Source organism: Dromiciops gliroides, chromosome 2 (assembly GCF_019393635.1).
Source record: "Dromiciops gliroides isolate mDroGli1 chromosome 2, mDroGli1.pri, whole genome shotgun sequence".
Lineage (NCBI taxonomy): Eukaryota > Metazoa > Chordata > Mammalia > Microbiotheria > Microbiotheriidae > Dromiciops > Dromiciops gliroides.
The window spans coordinates 530966198-530980376 of NC_057862.1; the positions used below are offsets into that span (position 1 = coordinate 530966198).

Sequence of the window (14179 nt, forward strand, 5' to 3'; positions counted from 1 at the left end):
AACTCAGGTCCTCCTGACTCCAGGGCCGGTGCTCTATTCACTTTGCCACCTAGCTGCCCCTTCCATGAAATCTTATGATATCTTCACAACATACTGTGTAAAGCAGGCAGGATATATGTCTTCATCTGCACTTTACAAATGAAGAAATTGAGGCTCAGAAGGCTTATGGGCACATAGGAAATAAGTTAGAACCTTGATTTTCTGGCTCTCAGGCTAGAGCACTTTCTGCTACTCGATATGCATCCTCTTTGATTATTATGACTTTAGTGAATAACTCTTTTTTGTCTTTGTATACCCCAAACTTAACACAGTGCTTGGCACACAATATGTGCTTAATGAATGATCATTGAATAAATGGATCAATCAATGGACAGGATCAAGGGCACAAATGGAGGAGTTACGTTTGGATAAAAGAACTACATTATTCTTTGAGATGAACAGAGGAAAAGATGAGTGTCGTCAGGTTTTGAAGGGTGAAAGATGAGAGATGAAGGAACTTGGATGTTTTCAATAATCTTGGTCCAATAAGTTTTCTATTGAGGTAAGTGTGGAGGTGGAACAAGAAGAGAAGTTTGGAACAATCATTGCGGGCGGGGACCGTGATAGGGAATAATTAGGCCATTAATAACAGGTTTGTTACACTGGATGAGGGCTCAGTTGCAGTTAGCACGAATTTGTGGTGGATCTAATCCACACCATTTCATGATTTCCTCGAGCACACTGGGTGGTGTGGAGATAGAGGCGGGGGATGATCCAGGGTTGAGGATCAGCAGATTGTAAACACGGGGAAAAGAGATGGGGGGGGGAGGGAAGGGAGGTTAAAGGATTCAAGGGTGAACAGTGCCTCGCTGAAATGATTATAGCATCAAGACAACAAGGGGAAGGAAGTGAGGACAGACAGAAATAAGCAATGGTCTGGGAGCACAGGGATCCCTCGTGAACTTTCACAAAGGTTTTGCGAAACACCTGTCTTTAGAGGCACTCAAGGTTCGAATTAAGCCCCTCTCTAAAGAGCAACCTTGAAGCCTGGAAAAGGGATCACAGGAACGTTTCTTAATGTGTCTGAATGGCCAGGAATAAGGGGACCTATAAAAGTGATGTCATGCCCGACGCCGCGTTGGTTGCCATGGAGACTTGCGTAAGCTACGCTAGCACTACGTTGAAAGGCAGGATTGTGCTGGAGACTGTCAGTGCTTGGAAGCCTTCACAGCCGGGTGCACCTGACACCTCCCCACCCCCACCCCTGCCCCCGCGCCACCCCTCAGCAACCCAATCCCGGAAATCATTCACTGGGCGGGAACTAGGCCAGACTCCTCTCTTGGGCGTCTACTGCTTAGAGGGGCCCAAGCAGCTAGAGGCTCTGCGTGCTCATTGGTCCCGACAGCCGTCAATCATCACAACGGCCTCGGGGAGAGGTGGGGGTACAACCATAGAGATGGCGGAGGAGGCGGGATGGTCCGGACGAGGTATAGCTGCGTAGCCTCTGGCCTCAGGCCCCTCCAGCGCGGGGAGGGCTGGGAAGGCAGGGGGTGGAGTGAGGCAGCCGTTCGGGGAAGCAGGGCGGAAGAGGTAGGGGCGGGGAAGGCCGCAGGCTTGCGTCTTTGAGGCGATTGGACCGGCCTGCTGGGGCTGGCCTTGGCCCGCCTGTCCGCCTCCCTTCCCGAAGCCGGAGCCCAGCTCCCTTCGTCTTTGCCTGGTCTTCCAGTCACCTGCGCGCCCTCTCCCCAGAGCCGGGAATTCAAACCTCCATTTTACCCGCCTCTTGACCCCCTCCACGTCTCCCGGGTCCGCCCCCCAGCAAAAGCCAGAGCCCACCCCACGCACAGCCACGCCCACCCTCGCCACCCACTACTGGCCGAGGGGCTGTGGACATCAGCACCAGGGTCATGAGGCTTCCAGAACCGGAGGTAACCCAGCGAGTATTTGGATTAAACTGGAGGATGGATGAAATGTCCCACCCTCCTCCTCCCCTCCGCACACCTACACATCCAGGGGGGAGCTGCAGTAGCTAGTCCAACTTCCCTCCACCTCCTCCCCACGTCCGTCGCAGTTATGCGGGGCACCACTCGCCACCACCTGTGCATTTTAGCTGAGCCCAGAACCCTGGCAATGAGCCGGCCTCCACCCCCTCCAGTGCAGGGTTATGACCTGCCTGACCTCACGTCTCCTTGCTCACTCTGATCTTGGAGGAACGTTTGAATGAACCTCTGTGGACTGATGCCAGGCTGGGGTTGAGAGGGTGCTAGCCAGAAGTAGCTCTTAAAGAGGATACATTTCATCCTCTGGCTGCTCTCCCAGCCCCTGGCCTTGCTGGGAGTGTATGTAGAGTTAGTCCGGTGTTGAAAAAAAGTCGATAGCCGAAGGCAGTCTTAATTAAAACTGCAGTATTAATTAAAATTCAACAAACTCTGGCTTGGTTTTCCTTGACTTATCAACAAAACAGAGACTAGGCTTTTTTATTTCAGGTACTGGAAAGAACTGTGTAGGTCTTCCATACTGCACAAATAAAAAGAATGCTACTTTTGATTCATGATTATTGGAGAAGGGTGACTTAACAGAGCAAAAGGTCGAAATGACGAATCCAACTCAGCACAGTGCACATAGTAGGCACTTAAATGTTTTTTAAATTGAATTGAAATCCAGGGAATTTTGCTTTATGTATATAATTTATGACTTACAAGGAAGCCTGTGTATTGTTCAACTACTTGGGAAATTTGGTAATTGCGAAAGCAGGTTACTAAAGGAGCTCACTAACAAGGAATCAAAACATTGTTGGTCACTAGATCATCATGACATATAGCCTTTTATTTAAGGTTTATCAATACCCTCAACTTATTTTGCAGATGAGAAAACAGCATCAAAGGTTGTCACTTTTCTAAGGTTATACAGATGGTGGCAGAACAGGGACTTGAACTTAGATTTCTCAATCTGTAAACCCGGTGCTTTTCCATCTACACTACAGTTGCCTTCCACAGGCTCTGTTAGCATCTCAAAACAGCCCCGTAAAGGCCAGAGGCAAGTGTATTTATGATTGTTAGGAATATTGCACTTGGGGGAGTTTTAATGTTGAAAAGAATGTGCAAACTTCTAGCCTTGCAGTAGTTGCTAAATTAAATCTGATCATCTTTATAATTGGTGACTTCTTAAATACTAAACCATATCCTACTCCTTTTGCCTAGGTCCCTTTGACCAGTTGAAAGCAATATAAATATGGCTTTCTATGGCCGTAATATACTCTTTGCTATTGCTAGAACAAGGTAAGACTTAGAAATCATTACTTCCTATTACCATACTTATTATTTTATAGAGGAAATATTTCATTGAATTTGATGGTTGAGTGTAAATTTAGAGATCTTTGAGCTCCATTTTACACACTTAGTCTCTGAGATAAAGCATTCCACCCAAGGTTAAATAGCAAGTTAGTGCCAAAGCTAGGACTAGACCCCAATAGTTAGGGTTTTCCCCCTATTTCATAGGATTTTCCCAATATTTTCATTTTCATGTTTTAGAAAATTGACATTTAAACTCACTCAAATAAAGCTTTCCATTTTCTTTGAAATGAATGCCCCAGAATATCTAATTGAGAGAATTTGACTAGATGGTCAGTGAAATCCTTTTAAACATTAAATATTCTGTTATAAATTATTTGAAGAGTTATGTATTATAGGTGAGCTATAGTTGGAAAGATCTTTCAGTGATACAGTTGTAATTTATGGGTGTAGATATACAGCACATGTTACATGGTACTTTTAGGTACTGGGAGTAGCAAATGGTCAGTTATAACATTTGGTGTTTCTATGGCACTTTAAGGCTTACCGATTTCTTTCCTCTTAACAGTCCTTTATGGTAAGTATTATCCCTATTTTACAGATGAGGAAGCTGGGGCTCAACAAGGTTAAGTGACTTGCTCATAGTCATCAAACAAGTAAGTGTCAGAGCCAGGATTCAAACCTAATCTCTTGACTCCAAGTATAGAAATCTTCACACTAAACTGAGCTGCCTCTCAGAATTTTGTATTTATAAAGAGAATAGGAACAAAGATCTTAGCTATCCCATGAGAAGTTTCTTTGGCCAGTACTAGTTTCATTTTTATTTTTAAGCAACCAGATATACTGGTCTAACTTGAGATGTGGGATGTTATGTATCTGGAATGTACCATCTGTCTTGGCTTACTCTGATTCATGTTCATAAAGCTCTTCAGGAATCTTAAATGAAGGGCATTCTGTAGGTGCTTATTACTTGAGGAAGTTCCTGGCACAATACAAAATAATTAATGCTTTTGTGTGATTGGTTAATCACTGGAGAGAGCCTAAAGTGTTTCATTAAAACAATGCTTATATTACTAGCAGAGTAGCTACCAACTTTATAATTTTACCTGTTCTTTGACAGTGGGGTTATAAGATTGCAAAACTTTTTGAATGTGGTTCTTGTTGAAAAATGTATTACCATTAACATCAGCCATTTTCAGAACTTTTAATTGCTGTGATAGCAGTTTATTCCTGGAAATGAGTTTATATATTATAACATCTTAAAAATTTTTTCCTACATTGTTGTCATTTCTTAATATTTTACTTAAAGGAACCTCCCTTATAATCAAGAAACATAGTTAAGCAAAACAAATACAGCATGCCTCATTCTGCCTTTGTAGTCCATCACTGGAGGTGTTTATGATCATGATTTCTTTGAAGTCAAGATTAGTCATTAGGTTGATGATGAGTTCTTTTGTCCTTTAGTGTTGTTGTCCTTGACATTCTTGTGATCATAGTGTGTATTGTTATCTCGCTTCTGCTTATTTTGTTCTACATTATCATGGAAATATTCCTGTGTTTCTCTGAATTCCTCATATATGTTGTTTGTTACAGCTCAGTAATATTCCTTTCATATACCATAATTTGTTCATGTAGTCTTCAATTGATTGGTACTTAATTTCTTTCTCATTTTTTACTACCACATAAAATGTTGCCATAAATATTTTGATATATGTGATACCTTTCCCTCTGTGTTTTCATTAGGTGATGTACATAGTAATAATATGCTTGGCCAAAAGGTATAGAAAATTTAGTCTTGTATCTAGTATAGTTCCAAATTGTTTTCTAGAATGGTTGTATCTATATACTCAGTCCATGAGTTGTGTATGAGTGTGTTTGTCTTCCTGTAGCCATTTCTTCTGTCTTTTATAATCTTTGTCAATTTGATGGGCATAATGTTAAAGCCTTAAGGTTATTTTAATGTGCATTTCTCTTTATTATTAGTGATTTGGAATATGCTTTCACATGGTTTATAATTTATATTTCTTTTGAAAACCGTTCATATCCCTTGATCACTTAAGACTTTTTATTTGGGAATGAACCTCAGTCTTATTCAGCATGGTGCAGAGGGAAGAGGGCTGGATTTGGAGTCAGAGGAACTGGGTTTGAATCCCAGTACTGTCACTTACTACCTAGGTGACTTTGGGCAAGTCATAGAATCTCTTTGGGTTCCAGTTTCCTCTCCTACAAAAGAAGGGGATTTCACTAGACGACTTATATGTGTCCTTCCAGCTACAAATAGATGATCCTTATGTATTTGTACAAATTCCTCATATATTTTGAAAGTCCGATGTTTATCAAAAATTCTTGATGTGAAGATTTTTTTTTCCCCAATCAGCAGTTTCTCTTATTCAAGTTAAATTTTATTTCTTATTAACATTTCTAATGGTTTGTTTAATTCAGCCTCAGAGTATGCTACCACAAATTAGAATAATAACCAATTATTTTATGTTGTTTGCTCTTAAAATATGGGGTTAAAGTCTTCATTTCATTTTAAGTAGATATATAAACTATGATTAAAGAATATAAAAACAAAAAAAACTTTGTTAAATTTGTAAAAATATATGCTTTAACCCAGCAGTATTCCTTTTATTCTAGAGGTCCTCATGTTTTTGTCCACCTTAGCTACCCTCGATATTCCCCCTCAGTTGCTTTTCTTCAACTGGCAGACTCCCATTTAAATCAAACCTATGTGAAGAACTATGGAAGCAAAAAATTCTTGTATCCTATTCAATCAAGCAGCAAACTACCTCATTTACGAACTAAGGCAATACAAAAACTACATACATCCACATGCTGGCTTCAAGATATCTCAGATAAGCCTAAACAAACCATGGAAAAATCAGTAACAGCAAACGCCCAAACCCCAAAAGAAACAGAGATTAAGACTGAGGAGGTTAAACTATCTTTGAGACAAAAAATCGTGGCTGAACTTAAACATTATTACAATGGATTTTACTTGCTTTGGATTGACACCAAAGTTGCTGCCAGAATCGTATGGAGACTATTACATGGACACGTGCTGACCAGACGAGAGAGACGAAGGGTAGGCAAGAGGAAGGGTGAAGTTGAAACTAACCATTTGGGAAACTAAATTTTTAGTACAACTAACATTTTAAAATTTCAAAGGTTTTTGGTTTGTTGTTGTTGTTGTTGTTAATGAAAAGAAAGGACTAAGACTTGAGTTCTTTACTGACTTGCTGTATAGCTTTGGGCGTCACTTAATCTGTGCTTCCAATTATTTAGCCAGAGAAAAGGTATACATCTGCTTTCCAACCTTTCTAAGGTGTTGAGGGGCTTCAGATATAAATTGTCCTTCTAAGTGCAAACCCAGTAGTATCTCAAGTATACACATGTTTTAGAACCAATGTTAAAAATACTGCATTATTAGAGTAGAGGTTTCTGTCTTAGATGAAAGCATTGAGATCCCATTAACATGTTTTGATTAATATAGAAGATTTCCCTGATGATATATAATAAATATCCATACAGAGCCTTAGGGAAGGGGAACATCCTGTCTATTTTGGAAGCAGCAGCAGAAAATCTGTCTTGGGTTTTAACACATTAGGAACCCAAAGCAACTTTTTGATAAGTCTTAAAAGAATGAACATTACATATGCTTTTAATTCTTTAGCTGCTGAGAACTTGTGCTGATCTCTTCCGCCTGGTTCCATTTATCGTGTTCATAATTGTGCCCTTCATGGAATTCCTATTACCAGTATTTCTGAAACTCTTTCCAGATATGTTGCCATCAACTTTTGAAAGTGAATCCAAAAAGGTGTGTATATTTGTACTTTAACTTGTTTTCCCCCTAAAAAATAAAACAACAATATTCAACTTTTATGTCAGTTAAAAGAATGAATAGGTTGAACTCTTGCCCAGGTGAATCCTTCATTTTATGGGAAGCCATCAAAAGAGGGAACCTTTGTGGTATTGGTTGTAGGCTTTTCTGTGGATGATTGCATGAAGGTTGAAAGTGAAGTCTCTTTGTAGATTTATTTGGGAACCTAGCTTGGTATATATTATACCTACTGACATTTAGGGAGATTGTCCTATAATATAATCATAATCTTATCTCAGACACTTATTAGCTGTGTGACCCTGGGCAAGTCATTTAACCCCAATTGCCTTAAAAAAAAAACCCATCCAGGGCCATCTCCAGTCATCCTGATATATATCTTGCCACTGGACCCAGATGGCTCTAGAGGAGAGAGTGAGGCTGGTAACCTTGCACAGCCCTCCCACACTTAAATCCAATTCAGTGCAAGTCAGGACATCACCCCAATACCATGGTCCTCTTTGAGAACAAAGGACAAACAAACAACAACTATCTGTTATGGATAATGTAGCCTTCTAGAAATTTATCAGGGGTTGTTGTGGTATTGGGGTGATGTCCTGACTTGCACTGAATTGGATTTAAGTGTGGGAGGGCTGTGCAAGGTTACCAGCCTCACTCTCTCCTCTAGAGCCATCTGGGTCCAGTGGCAAGATATATATCAGGACTACTGGAGATGGCCCTGGATGTTTTAAGGCACGTGGGGTTAAGTGACTTGCTCAGGGTTACACAGCTAGTAAGTGTCTGAGGTGAGATTTGAACTCAGATCCTCCCAACTTAAGGGCCAATGCTTCATCCAGTGCATCACCTAGCTCCTGCTATGTATCAAGGGTTATAGCAAAGTTGAAGGAGCTGCTGTAGAATGTAATTGATATTAATATTGCTCCCAGTTCATTTTCTTGGAAACAACCCCAGACTTGCTTTTCGCTTATACAATTGAGGTAAGATCTTGCCTTTTAAAAGAATTGCCCCTACTTGAAGTAGGGAAAATAACTGTGCAGCTGTACAAATCATCCAGTTGAAATATATAGGCTGTCAATTTTCTAATGACAGTAAAACCCAAAGCCATATGTCTCAGACAATAAATATGCAGAACTTTTTCATGGGAAAAGAGGATATGTAAATAGGCATTGAGCCAGGAATTGTTAGTAGTTTTATATTTTTGAGGCACAGTGCTCAGGATTAAACTGAAGGGCATCCCCAGTTCTATCCTTCAGAAATCTTTGGTCTAGCAGGAACTAACCTCTGGAATCATGAACCCAAACTAGAATGAGCTACTTTAATTCACTAAATACCAACTCAAATAACAGTAACATAATGAATTAAACTAAAGTTTTTTTAAAAAGCCTAGTTAAGAGACCATTCAGACTGGAACTTTATTTTTTTTTGCATGAGAGCTTGGAAACATTTTCTGATCAATCAATATTTATTGCAATTCATAGTCTTACTGTAGTTAAAGTGATGTGTTAAAGATGCCCATCCAATATTGATAAATAATATTAAACTTATTGAGCAGAGATTTAATCGCTTTCCTTCATTTTATTTATTAATAGTGTTCTTTTCCTAGTAGATAAAACCTGGGGAAGCAAAGTTTCTATATCTTTTAAGCCTCACTTGAAGGATGCAGAGCCTATGGTCCTCAACCTAGGTAGTAGCTGCCCAAAAATATGGTTAGTAAATAATGACAATGTCCATATTGCCACCTTTTTCTTATACAGCTTGTAAACGCATATACTTCCTTTATATTCCCACTTATTTCCTGGCTGGTTTTCTGCCCTCATCTTTATGCTTGTACTTTCCAGATATAATCTTTGTTGACAGATTCTGTTGTGAACTCCTCTGAGCTTTCTCTCTTGAGGCCAGAAAACTGAACATGATGCAGCCTCATAGGTCATAAGAATCCTTTGAGATAAGAAACATGTCATCAGCCCCATTTGTTTCTCATTACTGGAAGAGTCATAGGGTTGTAGATCGAGAGGTGGAAGGGACCTTGGAGGACACTTACCTATCAGATGTGTATACATAAAGTCTTCTAGATATTCTGAGTTAAGCCTTGTTAGGGCTAAAATTTTAGCTAAACTATCTAAAATCTAATGAGTAGTCGCCAATAAATTATAAGCTTTATCAAGAGTTAGACTTTTAAGCATTTATTAAGGAGAATAAGAATTTGGTAAAGAGAGAAGGAAAGGCCTAGATTCATCTGTCTATTAAAGGGAGAATGCATTTCTAGCTGCCTTCTCCACCAGAGTCCTCAGGAAAAAGAGCGAGTCAGAATGCCAGCCTCCCCCTTCTTCCTCCCACAAGCAAACATCACTTCCTGATACCAAAGAAAAGATGCATGGTCTTGCCCTCAGAGACCTTCACCTCATGGCGGAGCTTTTCTACAGTAAGTCTCCAGCAGGTGGCGTCATTCTAATGGTTACAGCCTTAAAGCCAATTAACCACTGAAAGGAGCAAAAATATGTGTTCAGAGCTGAATATAGAATTAAGGAATGAATTGAGGAGCTATAGGTTTCTTCCTTTATAGGATTCCTTTTTTCATATTAAATGTTTATAACCATGCTGTGCTCAGTCAGCTTCAATATTTGGTTACAATGTGGGAAGTAGAACATTCATGATCTGGGACTTATACAAAGGATTTGTCCAACAGAAACCCTGGTTGGTTTTGTTAGGTTTAGAGGTCCTAATGACTGCTTTGATGAGTTCTGTGCTAAACAGAATCATGGCATCTCAGAATTGGAAGGAACTAAAATCCAGTTCTGACATATTTAGGTTTTCCTTCAATTGTATGTTCAACAAATGGTTCTCCAGCTTCTACTTGAATATCTTCAGTGATGAGTAGGAGCTTATGATTCTTTATGAGGTAGCCCACTGTACTTTCGAACAGCTCTTATTGTTAGAAGGTTTTTCATCAAATTGAGCTAAAAGTCATTCTCTATAATTTCCATCTAATACAATTCATTCTAACCCAAGGCATTCATTTAAGGATGCCCTTTGGATTAAAGAGGCATCGTGGTAGGCATCAACTACTACTTTGTTTTAGTATTTTATTTTTTCAAATTACATGTAAAAATAGTTTTCAACATTGACTTTTTTTGTTTGTTTTTTTGCGGGGCAATGGGGGTTAAGTGACTTGCCCAGGGTCACACAGCTAGTTAAGTGTCAAGTGTCTGAGGCCGGATTTGAACTCAGGTACTCCTGAATCCAGGGCCGGTGCTTTATCCACTGCGCCACCTAGCCACCCCCCAACATTTACTTTTTATAAGATTTTGAGTTCCAAATTTTTCTTCCTTCCTCCTTCCTCCTCCCCAAGATGTCAAGCAATCTGATACTACTTAATGCTTTAAAATAGAAATAAAGTTGTAAGATTAAAATGACAAATTATAAAATGAAGTTTTACCTTTTGTCTTCACTTGTTCTCCCTAATAGTTTTAAAATTAAACTTCTAAAAGACAAATATGCTAAATTGGAGGTAGTGACCAGTTAGAATTTATAATCCCTATTCTCCCAGCCTTTTTTTGTTTTGTTTTGTTTTTGTTTTAGTGAGGCAATTGGGGTTAAGTGACTTGCCCAGGGTTACACAGCTAAGTAAGTGTTAAGTGTCTGAGGCCCGATTTGAACTCAGGTACTCCTGACTCCAGGGCCGGTGCTCTATCCACTGTACCACTTAGCTGCCCCTAGCCTTTTTTGTTAAGACCCAGTCAAAGGCAGCTAGGTAGTGTAATAGATAGAGCACTGGCCCTGGAGTCAGGAGGACCTGAGTTCAAATGTGGCTTCAAACACTTGATACTAGTTGTGTGACCCTGGGCAAGTCACTTAACTTCAACTGCCTCACACACAAAAAAAAGAAAGAAAGAAAGGAGGTACAGACATTTTGGGAGCAACTAGTTGGTGCAGTGGATAAAGCACCAGCCCTGGATTCAGGAGGACCTGAGCTCAAATCCAGCCTCAGACACTTGACACTTACTAGCTTTGTGACCCTGGGCAAGTCACGTAACCCTTACTGTCCCACCACACACACACAAAAAAAGACCCAGTCAAGGGAGAAAACATTAATTTATTTCCCCTCCCCCCTTTCTACCATTAAGGAAGAAAAACAGAAAAAGAAAATGGCTGCAAAGTTGGAACTAGCAAAATTTCTCCAAGAAACTATTACAGAGATGGCAAGAAGGAACAGAGCCAAGTTGGGAAAAGGCTCCAAATTAGGAGATGCTTCTACACAGTTTTCATCCTATGTAAAGCAGGTGTCAGCCTTTTATACAAATAACTTCAGGTGGGGAGGGATATGAAAATGGAAGTGGATACATAGAAAATGTGAATATGATCAAGTGAAAGAAATATATGTATACATATTCATATGAAATTTATTGGTCATCATTTTGTATGCTAATTAATACAGTCCAGAGTACAGCAAAAATATTAGCCAGGTTAATAGATCTTTAATAAACCTGCCTCAGCATATGAAATAACACAATACAATCAATAGTATCTTCACTCGGTAACAGAAATGTCAGTGTTTATGTAACTTATATGCCAGACAGTTAATGCTCATAAATGTTTTTAGATTTATGAATAGAACAGAATTAAACTCGAGGTTTACTCATGATTCTTCCACTAACCTCAGGCAAGTTTATTTACTTACTTGTGTCTGTTGGTGGGGTGATGGGGTTTAATGCCTTCAGATACTATCAGTAAGTGCTTGGAGATTCTCCTAGGAATTGTGATATCAAAGCAGAGAGTACTCTGGGGGAGGCTCAAATAAATAGTAAGCATATTTTAATACCTGTTTTTTCCATTGCCTAGGTCCAGACAGGCCATACACCTAGCACAAAAGAGATAGTCCGTTTTTCCAAACTATTTGAGTATGACCTAACTCTGGAACATTTAGACCGACCTCAACTGGTTGCCCTATGCAAACTCCTAGAAATTCAGGCCCTTGGAACCAACAACCTGCTCCGCTTTCAGCTTCTGATGAAACTGAAGTCTATAAAAGCAGATGATGAAGTAAGAACCTAACTAGTTTCAGGGAGTCAGCAAGGAATTTTCTTTATCTTGGGCTGGTCTTGTAATGAAGTATTTGCATCAAGTGCTCATTTAACGGCAGGTTTTCTGCCAAGGTGAATGAAGAACACCTCCCCCTCTCATGATGCCAGTCACTCCTTTGACTCTCACTTAAAATCATTAGCTGCTTGTCATTCCCTGAACTCTCTCCTAAAGGGTCTGGCAAGCTGTCACTAATTTCAGTAACTTAGCTAAGACTAACTTAGACCAAGTAGGGGCCTGCTTGGAGGAATAGAAAGTGGGATTCTGATATCACACCGACAGGGAAAGTTCATCACCTCACTCCTTTCCTGCCATGCTGCTATTAACCAAATCAGTTTTCTGCTCATGAATTTGGTGCCACAGGAAGAATGGCTGAGCTTAATTTAGTTGTTTTAGGGGGATAAAAACACCAAACATTTGGATACACCGAGGAAGGCACTGCCTTGGTTACAAGAACCAAGCAGGCTACTTAAAAAACATGGAAGAAATGTTGATGATGCTCTAAAAGGAAAGTAATCAGAAGGGCCAGGTTTCAAAAAAACACCAGCAATGTCCCAGCACAGTTTCTCCTTAGTTTCTTTTAGTATCACTGTATTAACACTGGGAATTTGTCAGAGTCATCATTTGCACTAAGGGGAATAGATGTAAAATCTCGTTTGAGGGGAGTTCTGAAGTTTAGATGCAGGATTATAAGGTCAGTCCCTTTTCCCTGACATTTTTATAAAGTAAAACTAAACATCAAGAACAACCCTGGAGAGCAGAAAGTAAGGGATATCATCAGGAGACATCATACTACCTCAAGTACTGTGTGTGGGGAGGGGACTTTTTAAGTTGGTGGTAGATTCATTGGAATGCCCTCAGATCCTTTAATATCCTGGAAAAAGGAATGACATTCCTTCCCCCCTTACCTCCCCCCACAATCTACCACTAATGGTAGATTTTCCTAATGACTGCAACAGCTCAGGCCCCCCCAAATCGCAAGCTATTTGTCATACTCTCTGGCCAGTTCTGCCTAGGTGAGCTTGGAGCCCAAGGGCTTCTCTCAATCCTTCTGTTCCTTTTAGGCAATTGCCCAAGAAGGAGTGAATGCACTGAGCATATCTGAACTACAAAGTGCCTGTAGAGCCCGAGGGATGAGGTCACTGGGGCTCACTGAGAAGCAATTGAGAGAACAGCTCACACAGGCAAGTAGCAGCTTCATTGGTCTATTTTCAGAGGCTCCTCCTTGTATAGTTGCAGACGTGGCTGCCCTTGCATCATAGGATCATAACTTTAGAGCTGAAAGGTGACTTCAGAGGCCATGCAGTTTGAACCCCTCATTTTACACATGAGGAAATTGAGGACCTAGGATATTAAATGACTTACCTGAGTTTTCACAGACAATAAGTATGAGAGGTCTTAAATGAGCACAGGAACTGGGGAGCCAGTGTCTTTCCCACAGTATCATAAGCTTTAATTTTCAAATTAATTAATTTCCATTATTTCAACTCCCCACTAAGTAGCTAGTTTGTAATAGGACATCTGGAAAGTCAAGGTCTTGATTGAAAGAAGGGACAAAGTCTATGTGTAAGGAAGCCCATCTATATATAGCATATTTGCATTTTTTGGGGGGGTAGGCCAATGAGGGTTAAGTGACTTGCCCAGGGTCACACAGCTAGTAAGTGTCAAGTGTCTGAGGTTGGATTTGAACTCAGATCCTCCTGAATCCAGGGTCGTTGCTTTATCTACTGTGCCACCTAGCTGCCCCAACATATTTGCATTTTAACCTTGGGGCTTAAGCTAAAGACTTGATCCATTATTCCTGATTAATGAGAATTTTAGTAACTTCAGCAGGTTCTAAGTCTATAGAATTTTGTGGAGGAGGGAAAAGGGGCCGCCAAAATGAATTTTTTTAAGTGAAGGCTTGAGTGTATTATATACTTTTACTCCATAAACTCCAATGGCTCCCTATGACTTAGAAGCAAATATTTAGCATCACAAGCCCTTTACAACT

General features: G+C 40.2%; 1 protein-coding gene across 1 annotated transcript in view; it reads left to right on the forward strand.

Annotated features, from left to right (window-relative positions):
* Nucleotides 1-1583: 1583 nt before the first annotated feature.
* Nucleotides 1584-14179, forward strand: part of LETM2 (leucine zipper and EF-hand containing transmembrane protein 2) — a 28808-nt gene continuing 16212 nt past the window's right edge. Inside the window, exons 1-7 of the mRNA XM_043986456.1 lie at nucleotides 1584-1907; nucleotides 3180-3257; nucleotides 5907-6354; nucleotides 6943-7086; nucleotides 11232-11387; nucleotides 11947-12147; nucleotides 13251-13370. Of these exons, the coding sequence (XP_043842391.1) occupies nucleotides 3211-3257; nucleotides 5907-6354; nucleotides 6943-7086; nucleotides 11232-11387; nucleotides 11947-12147; nucleotides 13251-13370 (1116 nt within the window). The 5' untranslated portion in view covers nucleotides 1584-1907; nucleotides 3180-3210. The remainder of the gene's footprint in view (nucleotides 1908-3179; nucleotides 3258-5906; nucleotides 6355-6942; nucleotides 7087-11231; nucleotides 11388-11946; nucleotides 12148-13250; nucleotides 13371-14179) is intronic.